The sequence below is a fragment of the Myotis daubentonii genome, chromosome 3 (genome assembly GCF_963259705.1).
Source record: "Myotis daubentonii chromosome 3, mMyoDau2.1, whole genome shotgun sequence".
In the NCBI taxonomy this organism is placed as follows: Eukaryota; Metazoa; Chordata; class Mammalia; order Chiroptera; family Vespertilionidae; genus Myotis; species Myotis daubentonii.
Window position 1 is genome coordinate 204,702,027 of NC_081842.1, and position 23,160 is coordinate 204,725,186.

The 23,160-nt window shown below is 57.8% G+C and overlaps 1 protein-coding gene across 2 annotated transcripts in view; it reads left to right on the forward strand.

Annotated features, from left to right (window-relative positions):
• The window catches only part of RUNX3 (RUNX family transcription factor 3), a 62,593-nt gene that overhangs the window by 13,531 nt on the left and 25,902 nt on the right, over positions 1 to 23,160 (forward strand). For both annotated transcript variants that reach the window (XM_059690767.1, XM_059690768.1), the window contains exons 2-3: positions 20,806 to 21,068; positions 22,933 to 23,089. In XM_059690767.1, coding sequence (XP_059546750.1) covers positions 20,806 to 21,068; positions 22,933 to 23,089 — 420 coding nt within the window. The remainder of the gene's footprint in view (positions 1 to 20,805; positions 21,069 to 22,932; positions 23,090 to 23,160) is intronic.

Sequence of the window (23,160 nt, forward strand, 5' to 3'; positions counted from 1 at the left end):
ATCTGCCACATTTTGGGGCGGGGACCCGGTGTCTGTGAGGGTCTGCACTCACCCCACAAGATCCCAGGTCCAAGGAAGAGCGGCGTACAAAACACAAGGCGGGCCTGGGGACAGCGGGGGGCGCAAAAGACTTGTTTCCTTCTTTCTGATCAGAGGCCCCGAATTTCCATTTTGCACTGGGTGCCGCCAGCTAGGTGGCCGGGCTTGACGGAGGTTTGGGGAGAACATGCAGGGGCCCCCAAAGACGTGGTGCGTGTGGGGAGTCCAGACCAGACCCTCCGTGCTGCTTTTTGCCGAGCGAGTGAAGGAGTCTCTGTTCCCAGGTGTCCTGGGGCCTCTGGGCCTTTGTCAGGAAGAGGAGGCCGTTTGAGGACTGGGGGCCAGGGAAGCCCCCCAGTGGCTGCCCTGAGTGCAGCAATGCTGCCGGGGCTGCTCAGGGTGTGCACCAGCTCATGCTCCCCGGGCAGCCCACGCATGGGGTGCATTTGGCCAAATGTGAGAGGGGAGCTGAGCGTCTACACCCGCCCTGGTCGGGGTGGCCTGGGGCAGGCACAGCTCAGCTCCTACCCCAGGAGTCTTGGCCCAGAGTAATGGGCCTGAGGGGGTGGTGGATGGTCTCCCTGTCCGGGTGTACCATGGACCTGGTGAGGTGGATCACCTGACCTTGGCTTTTAGACCCATCGTGGCCCATGAAAAGCTCATAGAGGTCTCTGCTCAATGGGGGAGGTAGGATCATAGCTCAGTCAGCCACAACCTGGATTTGGAATCAAGCTGTGGTCAAGGGTGGGGCTCGGTCTGTGGCCGTTTGGGGGCTGAGTGGGGCTGTGTCTGTCTTGTTCACGGCTGAGTACCCAGGGCTGAGCCAGATCTGACTCACAGGAGGGCTTGGTAAATACTGCAGGAGGAAGAATAAGTGGACACAGTTTGCCCAGAGATCCAAGGCCTGGGCCCTGAGAACAGCTAGCTTACCTTCCAATTAGCCAGACCTGAGTTCAAATCTTGGCTCTGCCACTTACTGCCCGAGGGATATCTTTCCCCTCCCTTTCACTCAGTTTATTCATCTGTACAATGGGGAGAAGTAGGTAGGGCAATATTTAAAGTGCTCAGCTCCGCCGGCAGCCCATGTGAAATGCTCAGTATGTGAGAATAAGTATGATTCTACTAAGACCCTGAACACCCCCGACCCCTTCAAAGATACTCACTCTGGCTCTAAGATTTCAGGCTTCGACATTTATTAAGTGTTTTTCTGTATTTTCCAAGGTTTTTTTCACTGTGCTCATATTACTTGTATCGCACGGGCATGCGTATGTGTGTGTTTCAATAATGTTATTTATGACAGCATTGTTTTACATAGACAATAAATAGAAGGAAGCAAGTCAGTTCCCCTCAAGCATTCACTGGGGTTCCAGCTTCCTAGAGGCCCTCACAGCATGTGGGCTCTGTGCCCTCCCAACATGCACCCCTCCCCTGCACGCACCCCTCTCCCACACAAGCCTCTCACTTGCATATGCCCCTCCCCGCTATGCATCCCACCTCCAGGCAAGACCAGCACCAGCAGAGAGGTTCTGGGTAGGAACTATGGGTGTGGTGGGGCATCTGTCACCAGCTTAGCAACCCAAGTCTGGTCCCACCCTCACCTTGCGCCCGCCACCCCCCCATGCTCACCCACCCCACCCCGCATGGGAGCACACCCCCCACACAGGATAACACACATCAGAGGCCGCACCCAGGGCGACAGACAGCCCAGTTTTCAGGAACCCCTGCCTGTGGGGACCAAGGGACACCTGGTGGTGTGGCCTGAGGGAGGCCCAGGCTGAAGCTGCTTTCCCTGCCCAGGCTGGTCCCCGCTTCTCTGCTTACGAAGTCCCCCCTCTTCTGGGGGCCCCCAGACACTGTCCACGGGCCCCTGTCCACTGGGCTGACGCTGCTGGAGGAGACCCGGGACCGACGGGACAGTGGAGGCCCTGCCCCGGGGAGGTTTCCTGTCTGGGAGAGGCCTCAGGTGGGGAAACTGAGGCTGGGAGGGGCAGGGTCACCCCAGGAAGGTGGGGAAGGATGTGACCTGACCCTGTGGGAGTGCACAGCAGAGACGGCAGTGGGGAAGGCGGCCTGGCCAGCCCTCTCTGGGCTTCTGTGTCCTCACCCATCACACTTGGGCCAACAGGACCTTCCAGCTCCAACAGGCGGATGTTCTGGGAGCTCTGGAAGGCTCCGAGGGGCTCCAGGCGAAGGCCACACGGCGCCCTGGCTGGTCGGGGAAAGAGGATGCAAATAGGAAGGCTCCCCAGGGGCCTGGGTTAACCCCTTGAACTCATTTCTGGCCTCTTCTTCCTGTGGGGCCGGTTAAAAAATAGCTGCCCATCTGGGGAGGCTGGAGGGAGGGGGGCAGGCTCCATCTGGTCCTCCCAGCCTAGCCTGGGACTGACACTTGCCCACTCCAGCCCCCCAAAGTTCAGGCTTGGCTGCCCGTGGGGAGGTGGCCCGTCTGACAGAGTTCTTCTCCCTTTGACTCAGTATCACCACGGCTCTGCTCAAGCCGCCGCGAGCCCAAGAGGCGGCCACCTGAGTCCCTGAGCTTCCACTTTACAGACGGAGAAGATGAGGCACAGTGACCTCCCAGGCCACCTGTGGAGTCAGGACAGGGGACAGCTTTTGGGACAAAGCTCAGTCCCTGCTTCCCGGTGAGGCTGGAGCTGTGTCCCCTGTGGGTAGCAGGCAGCAGGTGTAATGGGGCAGGGTCGCTGCCCCCCCAGATTACAAGGCCCACAGCTCAGTAACCTACATGGGCAGAGTCAGTGGTCTGAGCAGGTGCAGCCCTGGGAGGGCGGGAGAGGCCGCCGCACGCGCAGTCAGCCCAGCCTGGGGCGGGCCCCAGGCCCTGCTTCCCTGCTCCGGGACCCCAGCTAAGCCGCTTAGTTCTCAGACCCTCGGCGCCCCCACCCGTAAGATGAGGCAGCCTACTTCTGAGGGTGACTGCGAGGACACACGGGGAGGCACAGGGCCGGGGACGAGGAGCCCTCAATGAGTTATGAACAAGTGTGATGACTACACAGGCCTGAGGTGGCGAGCGCCCTCAGTCTGGGGTCCTCTCTGAGGCTGGAACCGAGTGTCTGAGACGGAAACCATGAGCCTGAGCCCATAATGTGAACAAATGGCTGAATAAATGGATATTTTCAGCCAAGATGGACCCAGGGAGGCCTTGGGTGTAAATGGGGCTTTTCTTCAAAGGAGGCCAAATAATTTCCGCGGTTTCCTGCCAAGCCCAGGAGGCCGAGGCTGCTGGTGGGAGTGGGGCGGCGGAGCCCGACGAGGCCCACACTGGGCTCCCCTGGAACTTGTCCCCCGGGAGGAACCAGGGACGTGGCTGAGACATCCGCGCCAGGGTGCTCCCAGCAGTGTCTCCGTGACTGAAGTCCAGAAACGCTCTAGAGAGCCCCCGACGAGGGGACCCCACAATGGTCCCGCCGGTGTGGTGGGGGGGTCTCCCCACTTCTATCCCCATCGCACCCCCTCAGCGCAGGCACGTCCCCTGCCATCAGGAACGGGATTCGCGACATGGGGAGATGCACAGTATATGTTGCATTTCAAAAGCAGGTTCAAAACAGCATATCCCATATGATCCCAACATCATAAAAGAAGGAAGGGAGGGAGGGAGGGAGGGAGGGAGGGAGGGAGAAAGGGAGGGAGAGAAGGAGAGAAGAAATTAAATCTATACGTAGAGTACGAATACCAGAAGTCTCAAAACCAAAATGTTAACAACTGTTCTGGGTGGCAGGACGAGGGGTGGTTTTAATTTTCTTCTTCATAATTTTATTATTTTCCAATGTTTTCTTTAATGAATGTGTATTATTCTTATAATCAGAAAACAATGTGTTTTGTTTTAAGAGATGGTGGGGGGTTGTTAGAGATTGTTCTTCCCCTTTCATAGACGCTAAAACTGAGGCCCAGAGTGGGAAAGATGTCCATTCATTCACTCACTCACTCACTCACTCACTCACTCATTTGTTCATCCTCGAAGGTTCCTGGAAACCTCCCTAGAGCCAGGCTCGGTTCTACGTTCTATGGCCAAAGACCTGAAAGTGACCCATGTCTGTCCAGAGTGCGGTCACCGTCTGGGGGAGAAAAGGACGCAACAGCAAGTCCTTAAAATGCATTCCAACCAGGGGCCGTGGGGGTGGTGGGGAGAGGGGGGCCAAATCCTCCTGGGAGGGTCAGAGATGGTCTCACACCAAAGGGACACGAGGACAGGGCTTGGTGTGCGAGCGAGAGTTCTGCAGCCAGAGGACGGGGAGGGCACCCCATGCAGAGGCACCACGGGCCTTGGAAGAATCTGCCGTGCGGAGGGGAGTGTGTCCGGAGACAAAGCTAGAATGTCCTGTGAGCCAGGTTCTTCAAGGGTCTTAACTGACTGGCTCTGTCACTTACTGGCTGTGTGACTGAGCAAGTCACCCAATCTCCTGGGCCTCAGTTTCCTCATCTGGAAAATGGGCTAATGACCTCATTGGGTTCCTGCAAGACCTGAGCGAGTAAATAATTGTAACGCACACAGAACAGTGTCTGGTGTGTACGAAGGGCTATGAAGGTGTTTGCTTTTGTTATTTGCTATCATCTACACGTATACCTGCAGGCATTCTGAAAGCCAAACGTATTTTTAAGCTAGAAATTAGTGTTCATTCGTTCATTTATTTATTTCAACAGATATATTTATTGAGATCCTAGAGTGAACCCAAGCACTTTTTTAGGCACCGGGGATAGAGTTTCCAGACAAAATACGAGATACTCAGAATGCTTGAATTTCAGACAAATGATGAATAATTGCAGCATTTGGGACAATGTGATACAAAAAACGAAAAAGCGTTTGCTGGTTACCTGAAATTCAAATTTAACTGGGTGTTCTGTATTTTGATTTAATAAATCTGGCCTCTAACTGGGGATGAAATACCAAATGACAAAACAAAAACCCGGCCCTCTTACGGGGGAAAGAGACGACAATTCCTAAGTAAAGGTATGACTACCAGGCGGTCCCAAAAGTGCTGAAGAAACGGAAACTAGGGGAGGGGCATTTGTTTCCGATTGCTGCCATAACAAGTCTCCATGCTTAATACAACTCAGTTATTATCTCACAGCGTGGGGGGTCCAGAAGCCCCGAGTGAGTCTCTCTGGGCTAAGATGAAGGTGTTGGCAGGGCTGTCTGTGTTCTGGAGGTTCTGGGAGAATCCGTTTCCTCACCTTGTCCAGCTTCGGAAGGCTGCCCACTTTCCTCTGCCTTCACAGCCAGCAACACTGGGTCAAGTCCTCATCTCTCTGCTTCTCCGATCAGTTTTCCGATCACGTCTCCCTCTGTCTGCCTCCTCTCCCACTTGTAAGAGCCCTCACGATATGCTGGGACCACCCAGATAACCCAGAGCCACCTTCCCATCTCAAAGTCATGAGCCTTCGTCACACCTGCAAAGTCCCCTTGCCTTGTCAGGTGGCCTATTCACAGGTTTCAGGGGTTGGGTTTTGGATATCTTTGGGGCCCTTATTCTGCCTACCGCAGAAGCTCCCAGAAGGCATCGCACGGGGGTACAGGGACCTGAATGAGGTGGACAGCGGAGCCTTGCAGACAGAATAACAAGGGCAGCCCGGCCAACGTGGCTCAGTGGTTGAGTGTCAACCTATGAACCAGGAGGTCACGGTTCCATTCCCGGTCAGGGCGCATGCCCAGGTTGGGGGCTTGATCCCAGTGTGGGGCATGCAGGAGGCAGCCGATCGAGGATTCCTTTCCATCATTGATGTTTCTATCTCTCTCTCCCTCTCCTTCCCTCTCTAAAATCAAGAAAAATATTTTAAAAAGAAGGACAGGATGTGCAAAGGCCCTGCGGTGGGGGTGGGACTGGTGTGTCGAGAACCAGAGAGGAGGCCAGTGTGGCTAGAGCAGGATGAGGGAAGGGGAGAATGGAAGGAGATGAGGACAGAGAGATGGAAGGGGTTGGTCATGCAGAGCCCCTCAGGGCTGATTGGAAGGAAGAATCGGGGGTGCCCCTCCCCACTCCTGGCCTTCAACGACCCCAACCCCTGCCCTCAGCACCATCCCGTTCTGCTAAGCCGACACCCACTCCAAGAGTGTTCACCTCAAAGGCCAAATTCCTCTGGGTCCGAGAGGAGAAGGGAGAGGGTTTCCCTGCGGCATGAGGGATTAGGGTTGGAGGTTTAAGAGAACGTTGGTGTGCTAGCAGGAAACTGCTGGCTAACAACCAGGAAGGCTGGTAACCGTAGGAGACTAGGTCTTGGCTGAGGGTCAGGGGGGCCAGTGCCCTCGGGGACCTTGCCTTCAGGGACCAGCCAAGCTCCCGAGATGACGCGGGGGAGTCCTGGGTCCTGATGTTGGACTCCCCTTGGCTACTGGTCACTTGTGACCTGAGAAGCCATGCCCCCCACCACCCCGCAACCTGTTTCTCCAGCACGAGCGAGTTGGACTCAAGGATCCTCACGGTCCTCCCAGCCCTGGCCACTGCGCTTCCCACACTCTCAGACCCTCTGAGCTGGGGATCTCACATCCCAGACAAAACCTCCTATCTGGGCGACCCTAGGCAGGTTGCTTACCCGGCTGAGCCTCAGTTTCCCCGTCTGTAAGCCGGGATGATCATAGAACCCACCTCCTAGGGTGGAGTGAGGATGAGGAGTTAAGCCCCAGAAAGCGCTCAGAGCTGTGCCTGGCACACAGTGGGCGCTTGGATAAACGTGAGCTCTGACGACCAAGAGCCGAACACTCTCTGAGCCCAGAGTCCGTGACCGTGTCTCCAGGAGCCTGACGCTGGCTGGCTGTGGGATTCCGGGTCTCCAGACCCCCCTCCTGCAGCATGCCCCCCAACGCCCTGGCCTCCCCCACGTGCTGGGTGGCAGACCTACCCCAGAACCACATGAAAAGCCGTTCCCCCAGGGTGTCCCCACACCTGGGAAAGCCGGCAGCCTGCCCGGCACTGGCCCCGCCTGGTGGCTGGAACACCGGGCAAGATCAAGGAAGGCCGGCTGGGCTCCCAGGGCCGCCACCTTGTTCCAATCAGCGCGGGCGCCTTCCGCTCCGGACCCCCGCCCAGCCTCTCCTGGCCCTGCCCAGCAGCCCACGGTGCCAGCCCCGTGGCCCCTGGGGAGCGGTGCCCACAGCCTGACTCCGTTCTGGCTGCAGCTTGCCCGGGCTTGTGGGTAAAGAACATGCTAGATGAGGGGGTGACCAGGGCAGCTATAGGCCATGGTGGGGACCGGGCATCCAGACACTGAGTGATGCTCTGTGAGCCTCACCCGTCCCTGCCTCAGTTTCCTCAGCAGCCAGTGGGCTATTTAAATGCACCCCATTTGGCCCTGGCCGGTGGCTCGGTTGGTTGGAGCGTTGCCCGCGCGCGGAAAGGTGGCCGTCAGATTCCCCATTAGAGCACTTACCTAGGTGGCAGGTTCAATCCCCAGTCAGGGCATATACAGGAGGCAACTGATCGATATTTCTCTCTCACGTCAATGTTTCACTCCCCCACCCCTCTCTAAAAATCAATATAACATATCCTCGGCTGAGGATTTTTAAAAAAATATATTTTATTGATTTTTTACAGAGAGGAAGGGAGAGGGATAGAGAGCCAGAAACACCCATGAGAGAGAAACATCGATCAGCTGCCTCCTGCACACCCCCCACTGGGGATGTGCTCGCAACCAAGGTACATGCCCTTGACTGGAACCGAACCTGGGACCTTTCAGTCCGCAGGCCGACGCTCTATTCACTGAGCCAAACCAGCCAGGGCTCGACTGAGGATTTTTTAAAAATTCACCCCATCTGGGGCTATTGTGGGAGAAGCAAAAGAGATAAAAGGGAGAAGAAAGCTTTAGACATAGTAGGTGTGCCCGGTGGAGAGGAGGGGGCAGAAAGCCTGTGGGAGAGCCAAGCAGTGGGCCATCCCACGCGCCGGCAGATGCCTCTCCCTTCCTCTACCCACGTCCTCCTCAATCTTCAGGTCTCAGCTTCGATGTCAGCTCCTCTGAGAGACCTTCACTGGCCGCCTTGTCTAAAGTATTAGTGACCACCCGCTTGCCACACCCGCCCGCCCAGCCCCTCACTATCCCTTCGCTCAGTCTGTTTTCTTCACCATCAGAAGACGCTGTCGAGTTTTGGTGTGTTTACTTATCTGCCTCCTTCTCTATCTCCTGCCTTCTCTGCTGGAATCCAGGCTCCATGGGGCGCCCTGGCTGCCTTGTCCACTGCTGTAACTCCAGCACCTGAAAGAACCCCTGGCGCATAGTAGGTGCGCAATGAATGCTTGCTGACTGAATGAGTCTGGTGCCTCCTCCTCCATGTGTGTCTTATTTCTCCTTTTCCGGCCCATCCCAGCTCTTCCCCCATCAAGTGCAGGGTTCCCAGGCGACAGGACTGGAACATTTCCCCCTGTGCCCCTGAGGGGGGCCAGGCCCCTGTGAGCTAAAGACCTTGAGACTCTCAAGGTCCTCTGATTTGACTGAGGATCAGAAAAGGGGCAGTCAGAGGGCCCAGCCCCCCCTACCCCAGGTCTGAGCACATCCTATGACCCCCTCCCAGAAGCCAGCTCAGCCAGAGATGCACACACGAGGAGCGCCACATTCCTGCCAGTGACAGAGTCATGCCAACAGCAAATGACAAAGAGTGCCCAGTGTCTGTGCCTGTGGCCTAGACATGCCAGGCGCGATTGATGAGCCTGCTCTAGTGTCTATTCGGCTCTGCCCACATCCTCAGCACCTCCCCACGGGCCACAGGCCTAGTCAGCACGGAGGGGACACAGCTCATGGCATAGGGCTGGCGTCACTCTGGGAGCAGATCTCCCCAGCTGCATGCCTCCACCCCCGCCACCCACCCTTGCTGGGGGTCATCTGTGGACTCTGGGTAACAGCTGTGTCTTGTTTCCAGGGTGTCTGTGCTCCCCATGAGCCGGGCCAGGCAGCACAGGCTGCCTAGGTTCAGAGCTCAGCTCTGACATTCACCTGCTGTGTAAACTGGGACAAGATACTAACCCAGCCGTGGGCAAACTACGGCCCGCGGGCCGGATCCGGCCCATTTGAAATGAATAAAACTAAAAAAAAAAAAAAAAAGATCGTACCCTTTTATGTAATGATGTTTACTTTGAATTTATATTAGTTCACACAAACACTCCATCCATGCTTTTGTTCCGGCCCTCCGGTCCAGTTTAAGAACCCATTGTGGCTCTCGAGTCAAAAAGTTTGCCCACCCCTGTACTAACCTCTCTGTGCCTCAGTTTTCCTAGTGTTATAATGGGAGCGATAATAAGAGTGCCTTACACATTAGGCGGCTGCGAGGATTAAATGAATTAATACATGTGAAGTGTAGATATAGCATTAGCTATTATCATTGAGGGGCCTGGCCCTGCTACTCGGACAGCAGGGCACAATTTCAGCATCAATAGATCTTGGTTCAAATCCCAGCTCTGCTCCTTCCTGGCTGGGTTCAGGAGACTTACTGGATGAACTTCAGTTCCTCACCTATAAACTAGTCCAATGATATACCTGAAAGGCTTTGGTAAGATTTAAGAGGTCATAGGGCAGGGGTGGGCAACCTTTTTGTGAGTGCGTACCAAAACCAGCAAATTCTCTGACTCAAAATTCTTCTGCGTGCCAACCCTAATTTTTTGAGAACATGTTACGCCTACTTGATATCTCTTAAGGTGTACGTATGTGAAGAACCTTGAAGAAATAATAAAATTCATTCAAGCGACAAAAACACAGTATATGATGATGAAAAATACATTTATTTTTTAATGTATACATGTTATGTAAAATTATTTATTTATCTAAGATGCACCTACACTGAATTTATCTGAAAAATAAAAAAGTCGATATTAAGAAAAACATTGTAAATGGAAAATTATAAGAGAGGGTTTCGCGTGCCAGCAAAAGTTACTGGCGTGTCATGTTTGGCACGCGTGCCAGGGGTTGCCCACCCCTGTCTAGGGAGTGTGCTCAGCAGGGACTGGGTACCCAGAAACGCCCCACAGTGGGGGGGTTGCCATAATGAGGATGGCTTCAAGGGCCACCAGATGATTCGGCGGAGAGTAACCTGGTGGACAGGACCACCTGGTTGAAACAGTGACTTGGCCAAGAATAAACACTCACAGCGTTGCTGCACCGCGGGCACTGCTGTGACTATGCAAATGTCAGCGTTTTTGTCCATTCTTTTTTCAGAGGTTTGGGGGCAGGGAGCTTTCTCTATGTTTTATCTTTTGCTTTCCTTTTAAAATATTTTATTGTAAAATATGGTCACCATAAATATAAAGATTGTTTGGAGAAAAAATGATAAAACAGATATTCATCTACCCACCACTTAGCTTTACCAAACCCGTCCAGCCCGGGGGCATGGCTCAGTGGTTGAGCGTCGACCTATGAACCAGGAGGTCATGATTTGATTCCCAGTGTGGGGCGTGCAGGAGGCAGCCGATCAATGATTCTCTCTTATCACTGATGTTTCTATATCTCTCTCTCCCTCTACCTTCCTCTCTGAAGTCAATAAAAAATGAATTTTTTAAAAGCCCCTCTGATAGGACCTTAGGACTCCCACCAGTCTCCCCTCCCAAATCACATTCCCTCTTCACCTTCCCCCTGCGATGGTGGGAGAGGGGAGCCACTCTCCTGGCCTTGGTGTTCCCATTCTCTTGCATGTGTGGATGCTTTTTGCTTTCAGTGTCATTTTCTACTTATAAGAGCGGACATGGTGGCTGCACTAAAAGGCAGCAATAGGGATGTGAGCTGTTAAGCGACTGAAGAAGCTTTATGGGGCGGGCGGGGGTAGAAGAGCATGAAAGGTGGTTAATTCTCCCCATTTTACAGATGAAAAAACAAACAAACTGAGGCTTGAGGAGGCTCAAGGTCACACAGCCAGAAGGTAAGGACTTCAGGGTGGGAACCCAGAGCTGCTATGCACTGAGTTGCAGATTATCAGGTTATAAATGGAGCTTTGGTTTCACGGTCTCATTTGATCAATAAATGTTTGCTATGAGCCAACCCTGCGCTGGACGCCAGTATCTGGTCCAGCCTCCTGCCCCCTCCAACACTTTGAACTCCCCCTACAATATCCTGGCCTCAACTTGAATATCTCCCATGACGGGAAGCTCTCTGCCTCTGGAGGGGTGTGTCTCCTCCTCTCTCTGGTTGGCTCTCAATGCTTCTTTTCCTCGTATGTTGCCCAATACCCACGGGCCCTCGTTCCATCCCCAGCACCCATGTGGTCCCCTGCCACCCAGGAGCTCTTCATGGACCTGAAAGTGGAGCTCTCAGCCTCCAGGCCTGCTCTTCTCCAGGACCAAGGCCCCAGTTGCTTTACCAGTTCATCATGTGACATGGTTTCAATACTATTCCCCACGCTGAGGTCCCTGGAGGTGTCACCTGGGCCCTAACAGAGGGGTCGTTGAACTGTGACGACTATTGTTTCAAAGCGCCCACTGCGTGGCAGCACCCCCTTCACACCCGCTTCTCAGGGAACCCTACGTGCAACCCTCTCGTAATAGCCACCGTTCTCTGGACCAGGCGGGCAGGCTCTCCTAGCCTCCTAGACATCTGGGGAGGAGGAGGAGAGGGAAAGGTTAAAAGGCAGGTGCTGGGGGAGTGTCTGCAAACCTGAGGCCGACAAACTGCCTGAAAGTCGATGCCCCTGAATTAAGGAGAAGCAGAAACTTGCATGGCCAGGGTTCCACTCCGCCCAGGGCTGACCCGGATCACAGAGCCACGCTCTCAGCCCTGATTCCGCACCTGCCTCGGAGTCTGCGTGTGGATCCATCCACAGGCTGGTCTGTCTACACGACCTTGACATGTGCCTCTGCCTGTGTGTGTGTCTCTGCCTGTGTGTGTGTGTGTGTGTGTGTGTCTGCCGTATGTGCATCGATGCAGCCTTAAATGAAGGCCTACCTGTGCCTGCGTCTGCGTCTGCGTCTACCCTACTGGGCCTGTGCATGTCTCCTGACGAGTGTCTTTGTCCACATGTACACTTACACGTGTTTACAGGTGTGGCTGCATCGTAACAGTGCTGGCCTCCATGAGGGCTTGTCCACATAGAAGTGTGAGTCGCCGGTGAGTGTGTGTGAGAGGGTATGCCCATGATCATGTGTGCTGTGGGTGTGCCCAGGAGAAGAGGTGTGTGTGTGTGAGCGTGTGCACACCCTGTGTGCCAGGGCTCCCGTGGAGCCTTCCCACCCTGGCTTCCCGGCACTCTCTCCCTCACCTGCTCCCCAGAGCTTAGCGTCTGATCCTTCCTCCCCATTTTCTAGCCGAATTATAACCAGTGGAAAAGGGCCCTTTATTATGGAAACAGTGACACAGGAAACTGAGGCTTGGAGAGGCCTGAATGTGAATGAGGGGGAAAAGACATTGCTATCCTCAGGCACATTTTTTTCTAAAGTGAGCCTTTAGTTCCTACCAAGGACCCTTAGTCATGGATTCCAGGCTTGGGCGCTTAGGGTGGGCTGGGCATGAGGGAGGGGGACTAGACCAAGGCTTTTGCAGAGAAGAGCTGGGCCTGCAGGCAGTCCCTCAGAGTTGGTCCAACCGCCAGTGAGCATCTGTGCGACCCTGAGCAAGTCCCTAACCTTTCCTTGGCCTCAGTTCTCCCAGACCTGTCATGGATGAGCATGGAATTCTAGACCCGGGGGAGCAAGCGTGTCCAATGCACTTATCTCCCTGAGGGGCTGTCTGAGGCCCAGAGAGGGAAGGGATTTTCCCGGGGTCACCCAGCAGCTCGGTCCATGAGCCTCAGGCCCAGCGCAGGTTACAGGTCATGACGGTCCTTAGGCTCCATTCAGCCCCAATCAATTGCTTCCCCAACCAAGGAGAGTGGCAGGGGAAACTGAGCATGAGAGAGCAGGGGAAGTCACAGAGAAGGACTTGCAGATGTGTAGAGCGGAGAGCTGCCAGGGCCAGGACTCCTGCTACGTCCCAGGCCTGACGGAGGCACTGAGCCACATAGGGAGAGCTAATAAATGCATAAGTGGAACAAACAACTGTAAAACTGGGACACGCCTCCCCGGCCCTATGGAGCCTGGCCCAGGCCCAGGCCCAGGCCCAGGTTCACTGCCGCACATCCTGGTGCCGGGTGCCCCATTCGGCATTGACCGTGTGTGACCGTGAGCACCTTGCTTCCTTGGCCTCAGCTATCCCTTCTGTCATCCTATATAATAAAAGGCAAATTGTCCCCACGGGTGGGAGTTCCACTGACCGGGAGTTAGATGTTGCAGGCCCCTTGTTCAAAAAGTCTTAAGAAATTCAAGGCAGTGATGGCAGAGCGTTCGGGGGTGGTGCGGAACATGGTGGGCGTCAGTGATGTGGTGCTGGCAGCGGGCAGCAGTGGAGGTGCTGCCGGCCCCGATGGGCCCTGATGAGAACAGGACCATGGTGGGATGGTGGAGCAGGTGAGCGGGCAGCACCAGGCCAAGGTGGGTGTGAGCGGGGGCCCCAATCGCCCAACCGGTCCCCCACAGATGGCAACTGGTGGTGGGGGCGGGGCTGGTGAGCGGGTGGCACCAGTCCAAGGCAGGTGTGCATGGGGGCCCCCAATCACCCTGTTGGTCACCTGACAGATTGGCCCTGGTCTCTGGCCAGGCCTAGGGACCCTACCCATGCACAAATTTTGTGCACTGGGCCTCTAGTTTGGGAATAAAAAAAAAAAAAAGCCTGACACATGCATCACCCCCCTCCCCTGGGAAATGGCGAAGATGGGATATTGCAGAATGAGGCGTGGGTAAGACACTTACTTCAGTCCCTGGCTCCAAATCTGGGCTTTCTTGCCACCTGGAGGCCGCTCTGAGCCTCAGTTTCCACAGCTGCTCAGTTCACAAGGTTGTTTGAAGGTCATCTCAGACCACGTAAGCAAAGCAGGTGCTCAGAAACACTGCCCCCCAGGCCTGGGCAGGTGGCAGGGGCTGGGAGACATGTGGCAATTGGTTGATGGGGTAACCGGTTACATCATTTGGGGGACCCAGTGCAAAATGAAACCGCAGGCCCCTTGTTCAAAAAGTCTTAAGAAATTCAAGGCAGTGATGGCAGAGCGTTCGGCCAAGCATGGCACCCTTCTGAGAGCAGGGCCCTGTGTGACCAGGAGCTGGTCCTGCCTGTGGGACATCTGGGGCGGCTCCAGCCCAGCTCCCGGGAAGGGGCTGAGGCCCTCGCACTGTGACTTCCATCCCTGCGCCGAGGGCAGCCTCCCCAGGCCGCAGCTGGTCGAGGCTGCCGGGCCCTGCCACTGGACCTGGCCACGGGAGGCAGCATAAAAGCCCAACTGTTCCCCGCCTCGTTATGCCCGTTTTTATCTCCTGCCATGCAAACAGCACAGAGCTGATTTCTTTCCGCAGCGGGCTGCGCTTTTTTCTTTTCCAAGGGCGACGCTGGAAAGCCATGTGGCTTTTATTGCTGGCAGGAATGTCTGAGGCGTTCCTCCGCCACCACATGAAATGGAGCCGTAATCTTCATCTGCGCAAGGCCCGAGCCCCCGGTCTCCTCCGAGCCACCGGCCTCTGAGATTAATTAAGGCTTCACAAGGACTGACAGTCATTAGGGCCTTTTGGGGAGGTGGAAAACCCCTAATGGGATGGCTGAGCCCCGTAGCCGCTGGGTGGGCGGTGGGGTGAGGAGGGCCTGCCCTGGAGACGGAGGCGTCAGGGAGGTGGCAGGAGGTGGCGGGAGGGGGTTCCAGACGCTGCCCCTGGCCTAGGCTGCGACCTGGAGTGCGACCCTTCCCCTCCCTGGGCCCCCGCTCCGCCAGTGGATAAGCAGGAGATTGGGAAGTGATATCTCAGAGCCCTGTTGAGTCTGACATTATACAATTCTGCATCTCGCCCACAGTTCTCCTGCCAGGATCCTAATTCTGTTCCATGACTGCAACTCCAAGCATCTGATTCTCGTCCATGAGAACAGAGCGTGGTGGTCAGGCACGTGGGCTCTGGGGCCAGGCTGCCCGGTTGGAATCCCAGCTCCGCACTTTCCCAGCTGTGTGTCCTTGAGCAAATGACTCAACCTCTCAGTCTTCAGGGTTTTTTTAATCTTATGCTAAGATTACTCTGAGGTATAAGTAAGTAGAAAGTGTGGGGTGAGGCCTGGCCTGCCGTCCGAGCTTAACTGTTGTTAGGAAAACACTGAGAGAGTTCAGGATCCTACACCTGTGGTTGCAGTCCTATTCCAAAAATTGGCTTCTGGCTGGCTCCTATTCTTGCCACCTGGTTATGGTTTGGAGGCATTTTGAACCTGGAAGTCCTTCTGTCTTTCCTCCACTAGAGGGGATGTGAGGAGCCCTTTCTCTCCCTGGTGGGCAGGAGTCCGGGCCGGCAAAGTCGGAAAGCCCTCCTTGGGCCACACCATGCGGCCCCCTGGCCTTGCCCAACCTCAGTCTCCATCTCGCTTCTCCCCATGTTCCCATCTGTAAAGTGGGCCTGTGACTGGGTCTCCCTCCGCAGGCGGTCCCCAGGCTGAAGGAGAGCAGCCGGCGGGAGGGCCCAGCAAGGACCCCCGCAGCTCCCTCCCTGCCTCCCACCCCTGTGTGAAGGGTCAGCTCATTTCCAAATCTGCAGCTGCCCGACCGCTTGCATTGCCTCTAGTCCCCCCACCCCATGTACTGAGCACTTTCAACATCTGCATACCTGGCTCTTCCCACTACTTCCTTGATCAAGGAGGAGGATGTGCATAGCCAGGTGGGGCCGCAGCTCCCCAAACTGTGAGCCAGATGGGGCTTTTAGCCTGTCGGGTTCTCAGCCCTGAAAACCCTGAGCCATGTTCCTCTTCATTGAAATGGGTCTGACACCTCCCACATCCAGTTGCTGTGAGGATGGGACTTAAAGCCCAGACAGTGCCTGGACGCGGTGACACCTCAGCAAACCGGGTTGTCACTGTTCTTCCCATTATACCGGCCAGGACGATGCAAAAGTTACACAGCCCATCAATGGCGGAGCCAGTAGCTGTATCCTAACCACAGTGCTCTCCCCAGCTCCCCCTCCTCCCCTCAGAGTCTGGCCCTTTCCAAAAAAACAAACCAAAAAAAAAAAAAAACACTCTGTAATTTGAGAAGCGCACTTGTCTGCCTGAACATTCTGGTGCCTTCCAGAGGCTGCCGGGAGGGACGGCTCGGAGCTGGATTCTCTGGGGTGAGGGCCCCCAACCCGGAGGCAACACCCTTCAAACATAATACGGGTTTTTATGACCCTTTCTAACTTGATATACATTTTATGTATCATGTGACATATAATTCCTATTATATGTAACATACATGTATACTCATATATGTATGAATATATCTCTGAAACCAGGAGCCGGCGAGTGGCTGGTTTAATTAGCAGCGTTGCCTTTCTTTACCATTCACATGGAACAATTGATGGAATTTTAGATCCGGTGAAACTCAGTGCCTCTCCCCTCCTAGATGGGGCCTTGAATCCCTCGGATTTGTAACACGGAGCTAGTAGAGTAGCCTCTGTTCGCAGAGAGGACACAGGCTCCGTGAGGGATAGCAACGCCCCACCTGGAGTTCTAGGGCACCAGGCAGGAGGGTGACTCGGTGATACGTATCCCTCCGGAGCTGAGGTGTGGAGGCCAGAGTGGGAGAAATCGCTAGCTTCCAGGAGACAGTCTGCACTGGTCACTGGACTGGGGCTCCTGTGAGACTCCGGATAAAGGGAATAGATGCCTCCTGGGGAGGGTCGGAGGGGGAGGAGGCTGACAGTGTCAGCTGAGGCCAGTCCCTACTTAGAAAAATGTCTGCCTGTGGGGGAAGGGGGGAGGGGTGGGGACCAGTGGGTTTCTAGAGTGAGGGTCTGAGCCCAGGGAAGGTGGGTTGTCAATAGCCACGGGCAGCCCTGTGATGGGTGCTGGAAGCCCTCCTGCCGCTGCCCCTGTCTGGAGCCAGGCCACAGTCTTCACCTCCCCAGGCAGCCCCTAGGCGAACCCAGGGGGCAGGATGGCCAGGGACTAGGCTCCAGGACCCGGCAGGCTTTGAACATGAGAACTGGCTATTTCACACTGGGAAGAGTGAGGCCCAGAGCGGGGAGGGGACTTGCCCAAGGCCCCTGACAAGGAGTGATTCGGTCTTATTTTAACAGTATAACGACAGACGGTTCGCATGGATGGAGCACCCCCTATGTCCCAGGTCTGTGCTAAGCACCTGACACACGAGGAGGCCAGTATTATTATCCCCATTTTCAGAGGACACGGATGAGGCTCAGGGGGGTTTCAGCAATTTTCTAGACCAGAGTAGGTGGTGGTAGAAGTCAAACTCAGGCAGTGAAACTGCAGACCCCAGCTCCCTCCACAGCCATGGGACCTCTTAGAAGGGTTTCCATATATGTTCATTGTCTGGCACATATGGGGGTTCCTTCACCCTCCCCAAGCACCAGGACTCCCCAGGAACTAGGAAGCACCAGGACAGCATGCAGAGCGGACCCCGAGACCCCACGTCTCTGGGGGCAGGAGGAGGGCTTCCTGACACAGGGTCCTTCTCACCCACGCAGCCTCTCCCAGGGAAGAAGGACACTGGGGGAAGGAGGGGCCCCCAGAACCAGGGCTCTGCAGGCCCCAGGCTGGGTCCCTGTTTACCCAGCTCTCGGCCAAGGTCGGACCAGACTTCCTGTCTTCCTCGGCCTGCTGCGGACAACTTAGGGCCTTCTTAGGTGAGAGCCATGTGGAAGAAAGCAGGGTGTTTGCCCATCAGTCTAGAGGGGAGGGGAGAGAAGAGACGGCTGTCCCTACAAGATGGAAAAGGGAGAGAGTATCCACGTGTCCCAGGTAGAGGAGTGGGAACTGTCCAACTATCTTCCCACGGGAAAGAGAGAGGAAGAGAGGAGGGAGAGAGGGAAGGAGACGGGAGAGGGGAGAGGAAGTAGTGGGGAGAGAGAGAACGCTAGGTGTGTTGGTCCAGGATGGGGAAGAAGTAGGTCGAAATTGATCTGTTCTGTGCGCCCTACTCATCCTCGCCCTCCCCGGGAACAGGACAGGAAAGGGAAGAATGTTCTGCTGATCGAGGGTGCAGGGACCCTCGGATTCTGAGATGCGAACGCAGGATGCGCGAGTGCCAAAGTGTTATGTCCAGGGGGGCGGGGAGGGCAGCCTTCGGTAAGGCTCACAGCCTTTGGTTTGTTCGAGACGTGGCCGCACAGACGGTGAGGAGTCTGACGGGACGTCTGTCCAGAAAGGGCAGCTCTTAGGAGAAGACCCCCCGCGCCTGGACACCGGGACCGCAGCTGGCGCACATGTGTGCGCAGGCCTGCGGGGCAGCGCCGCGGCTGGCAGAGTGCAGGCGCCAACTAGCGGTGGCTCCCGGAACTGCTCCAGCTCCGCCGGCTCCGGCGACCTCCGGCTGGGGACCCGAGCGCCAACCACTGGGGTCCCCCGGTTCCCGCGCGCACCTTCAGCGAGCTCCCTCCCGGGGGCTGGTGCTGATGCGGGTCCTGTGCCAGGTGCCGAGGCCCACAGGAGCCCCATTCTCAGGAAACCCATTTGTAAACCACCCGTCGGATGAGAGGGAGAAATCAGGCGGAGGGGCGACTAAGGGCACGGGTGCAAACCGAAACCATTAGACAAATTGAACTTACAGACTTCGCGTGAAGGGGTCCTGGCCCCACGGCCGCTCCAGGGCAGCCCGCGCCGGCCGCCCACCTGGCCCGGGCCCTACCTGGCTACGGCGAAGTGGGCCTTTCATTGGGCGGCACGGAGAGGAGAGGCCGGACGCACCCAGGCCCAGGTCCCACGCTTTCTTCTGGTCCCGCTGCTAGTGCCAGCGCTCCCGAGAGCGCGCGGGCCTCAGCGAAGGCTCTTTGGAAAGTCCAGACAAGGGCCCTCTCGTCCCGCTTTCCAAATGGCCCGAGGACCTGACCGGAGGCTCCGAGCGGGGCAGGGACCAGCGCTCCGGGGCGTCGAGGCCGGCCCGGATTCCGTTTGCTCAGCCATGCACACTGGGCTTGATTTCGTTTGTCTACGACGCAATGGCCACCGCTGGGCCAGGGTCAGACCCAGGGCGGGATCTTGCGGTCACCATCGGAGTCGACGCTGCTTTGCGCCTGGGGCTTGGAAATTCGTCGTTTTGCGCCTGTCCAGGGCTGGGAGCAACGAATACTCGTCCCAGCCTCCAAAACGGCGGGGTCAGCCGGCACCAGTGCGTCCCCAGCACTCCAGGGAGCGCCTCTGGGCCAGCACCCAGAGTGAATGGGTCTTGATCTTTTCCTGCTCCCCTCTCCTCTGTAGCCGGTCCCCAGGCCCGCTGGCCTGGCTCGGGGGGCAGGAGAGGAAGGGATTGTTTGACGTGAAGCCCCGGGAATGGTTGGGCCGCGCCGGGGAATGGGAGCGACTCGCCAGAGCCGGCTCGCAGACCGCGCCTCGGCGGAGCTGCCTGCGCTCCTGCGGCGCGGCGGCCGGAGCGCACCGTCCGGGGAGACGTGGGCTTGGACCCGCGGGAGCCAGTTTGCATCCACGTGGAGGAAGGAAACTCCCTCCGTTGGAAGCCTGGGCCCTTACTTTGCAGCCATTCCCGTTCTCCACACTCGTTTTCTTCTGGCTACAAACTAGCGTCCTTTCCCACGATGCAGGACCGTGGTTACAAGCACGGGGGGCTAATGTTGGGAGGGGGGGGTGAGGTGGTAGGGGAGGGAGATCAGGGAAAAGCACTCGCATTTTCCAGGCTCATCCTGTTTCTCAACAAGCCGCTGACCTCCACAACGAAGGACTCAGCGAGGCCTGCGCGGTCTTCGAAGTTGTGTGGCAGGAGAGCGTTGAGGAACAGAGTTAGTCGCCCCCGAGCCGGATGCGGGCCCGTGGGGGCACCCTTCCCTCTGTCCCCGGGTTGACACCGGGGCCTCCACGGCCGGGATCACAGCCGCACGGGGCTGGGAGCTGCAGAGGCCGCTGGTGCGCACTTACTCTCTTGTGCTGTGGAAGCTCTTGCAGGAGGGGCGGGGCAGTGAGAAGCCTTTGGGGGGGGGGGGGGCAGCTCCCCGCGCGATGTCACCCGCCTTGGGGCCCCCGCGGCTCCCCACTGGGGTGCCGGCTGCACAGGCCGAAAGCAGCTGGAGTGGGGGCGGCCCGGCCGCAGGCAAGCAGCGGGGCAGGGGGAGAGAAAGGGAGGCGCGCCCTGGAGACAGTGGCAAACGAGCCTTCGGTAGGAATCGGGTGTTTTAAACTCATTTCTAGCCGCGGCCCAGTTCCCCGGAACCCTCGAGGAGCCGCGGGCTGTCGCGTGGGGGCAGCCGGCCCCGCGCGTCCTCCTCGGGGCGGGGCCTTCCGCCCCTCCGGGTGGGGCGACCTTCGGCGGTCCCGTCCTCGCCCCGCCAGCGCCGAGGTGCCCGCGATGGGGGCTGCGATTGGCTGCGCGACGCGTCGCTCCGGCCGGCCCCGCCCCACGGGCCCCGGGTACTAACCCCGCGCGCGGGCGGCCGCGGCACCGCCACTTGATTCTCGAGGATTTGTTGTGGGGCTGCGGCCGCGAGCGGGCTGCGGGGGCGGAAGGCGGCGGCGGCGGCACAGGGCGCGCGGGCCCCACCGCGGCCGAAGCTGCCGGGACCGGCGCGCGGGGCGGCCGCACCGGGGCCGCGCGCCCAGGATGCGGGACTAGCGGGCTGGCTGCGCGGCCGTCGGGGCTGCGAGGCTTCGCTGCGGGCGGGCCCGGCGGGGCGTCCCCGGGCGCCGCCCCCTGGGCCCCGAGGCCCGGGTCGGGCGCTTCTGCTTTCCCGCTTCTAGCGGCAGCGGCGGCGGAGGAGGCGCCCGCGCCGGCTGCCCCGGGGGAGCCGCGCCGCCGCCGCCGCCCGGCCGGCGCCCTGACGGCCGCTGTTATGCGTATTCCTGTAGACCCGAGCACCAGCCGCCGCTTCACACCTCCCTCCACGGCCTTCCCCTGCGGCGGCGGCGGCAAGATGGGCGAGAACAGCGGCGCGCTGAGCGTGCAGGCGGCCGTGGGGCCCGGCGGGCGCGCCCGGCCCGAGGTGCGCTCGATGGTGGACGTGCTGGCGGACCACGCGGGCGAGCTCGTGCGCACCGACAGCCCCAACTTCCTCTGCTCGGTGCTGCCATCGCACTGGCGCTGCAACAAGACGCTGCCGGTCGCCTTTAAGGTGAGCTCGGGGCCCGGGGAGGGAGGACACGGTCCCTGGGGCGCCGGGCGTCCGCGCTGCCGGAGCCAGGGCCGGGGAACGGAGGGGAGGGGACGTGCCCGCCACCCCGAAGCCAGAGCCAGGCACCTGGGCCACCAGCCCCGGTCGGTCTCAGGGCGCGCTCCACCCGGAGACGCAGGCGTTTCCTTTGGGTGCACCCCGCACTGGTGACTTGTAGGGAGGCATGCCCCCTCCACCTTCGGGGAGCCCTGGGAAGAAACGTTGATATGGAAGCGGGCCGGAGGGGCTCCCCTCCAACCCGGATCCTTCGGACACAGCCCTGCGGGGAGGGGAGAAGCGGAGCCCGGGGCCCCGGGCGAGGACACGGAGGTGGGGTGCGGAGGGTGGATAGGCCTGCCCTGCCCTGCCGGCACCCCTCCTCCTGCACAGCTTCAGCAACACTTCCTGCTCACACCCTCAACCTCCCGCTTCAGAAACCTTACACCGCGCGGCTCTGGGCCGGGACCAGAGACACTGTCCCTAACCGGTTGCTGCGGGGATCCCAAATGTTAGGCAGAGATTGGGGGTGCTCCCGCCCCTGGCAGCCCCCAGTCATGCAGAGGAGCTTCTCTTTGCCAGGGAGTAGGCGACTGTTTCATTTTCATTTTTTTTAAGGGGGCAGCGAGATGAAACGAAAACGACTTGGTTTTCCCCTAAACCTCTCGCAGCTGCCGTGAGAACGGGCAGGGCAGGGAGGGCCGGAGGCTGGGGGTGGCGGTGCCCGAGGTGGCTGCTGGCAGCGGCTTCTGGCAGCGGAGGCCGGCCTTGCTCCCATTAAGACGACTCCAAATTGGAAGGGGGGAAAAAAAAGGATGAGTGACCCTTTGAGGTCTCCCGGGTGACATCTTAAAACACCAGTGGGGAGAATCTCCTGGGGACCGGCAGGCGGAGGCCCCTGTGACTTTAATCCTCAGATCGGAGGTTTTACTGTCACTTGGAGCTTAAAAGGAATCTTTGAAATTAAAAGAAGACAGGATGTTGACAGGAAATCTGGCCTTTTTAATCAGACCCCAAACATTTTCTCCTTGAAATTTTTACCATCTGGATCCCTCGTCCCTGCACGCGGTGGCCACGTTCAAATACATGGCTGTGACTGTGTCTGCAGCCTGATTCCTTTTCAAAAGGCATCTGCCTCTCCGAGCTCCGAGGGGTGAGGCTTGGGGGAGACATATTAGGGGGCACCTCCACCCCCACCCGCACTTCCCAGCAGGTGCATCCTCCTGCTATCAAAAGCCCCTCTGGCGCTCTAAAGGGGTTTTCTGGACAGACCCTCCCAAAACGACAGCTTGTTTTGCATTTTCCCTGCATAACGAATTCAGGCTACGCAGAGGCCGACACACTGGGCTGAGGCCGCATTTCAGGGCAAGCATCATACCCCAAACGGCTCTTGCATTATTTGAGTCTCCTAATTCTTGTTGTTGATACTGTTTTTTTAACGTTAGAGACTGGGTTGCTAGAGGCAGTGTTGATTCCTCTTTTGCTCACAAGCAAAAGGAAGAAGGAAGCTACGTCCTACGTCGCAGTGACTGAGCTGGTGCCCAGCTCTCCCCTAGGCTTAATGGATGGAAGGGATGCTTTCCCGGGCATGGCTTCACCAGTTTATCTAGGATTTTGGTTCGGAAGGCGGAGATCTTTTTGTTTTGGGGGGAGGGGGAGGGAGAGGTCTCTATTGTTCGTAAGCCTCCTCTCCACTCCGCATTTGAGAAATCCGCAGTGCGCCTGGGACCTAGGGGAGCTGCCTGCCCCAGCCCCTCCCCCCCCCCCCCCCCCGTTTCCCTGGCCTCCGGCTACCTCTCTAAGCTGTCCCCCTGCCCCATGCCCTCAGGTGGTGGCCCTGGGGGATGTGCCAGATGGCACGGTGGTGACGGTGATGGCGGGCAACGATGAGAACTACTCTGCCGAACTGCGCAATGCCTCTGCCGTCATGAAGAACCAGGTGGCCAGGTTCAACGACCTTCGCTTCGTGGGCCGCAGTGGGCGAGGTGAGTGGGAGGGAGACTGCGCCAGCCCAGCACTGGCCGAGCAAAGATTGGGGGGAAGGAAGCTGAGAATG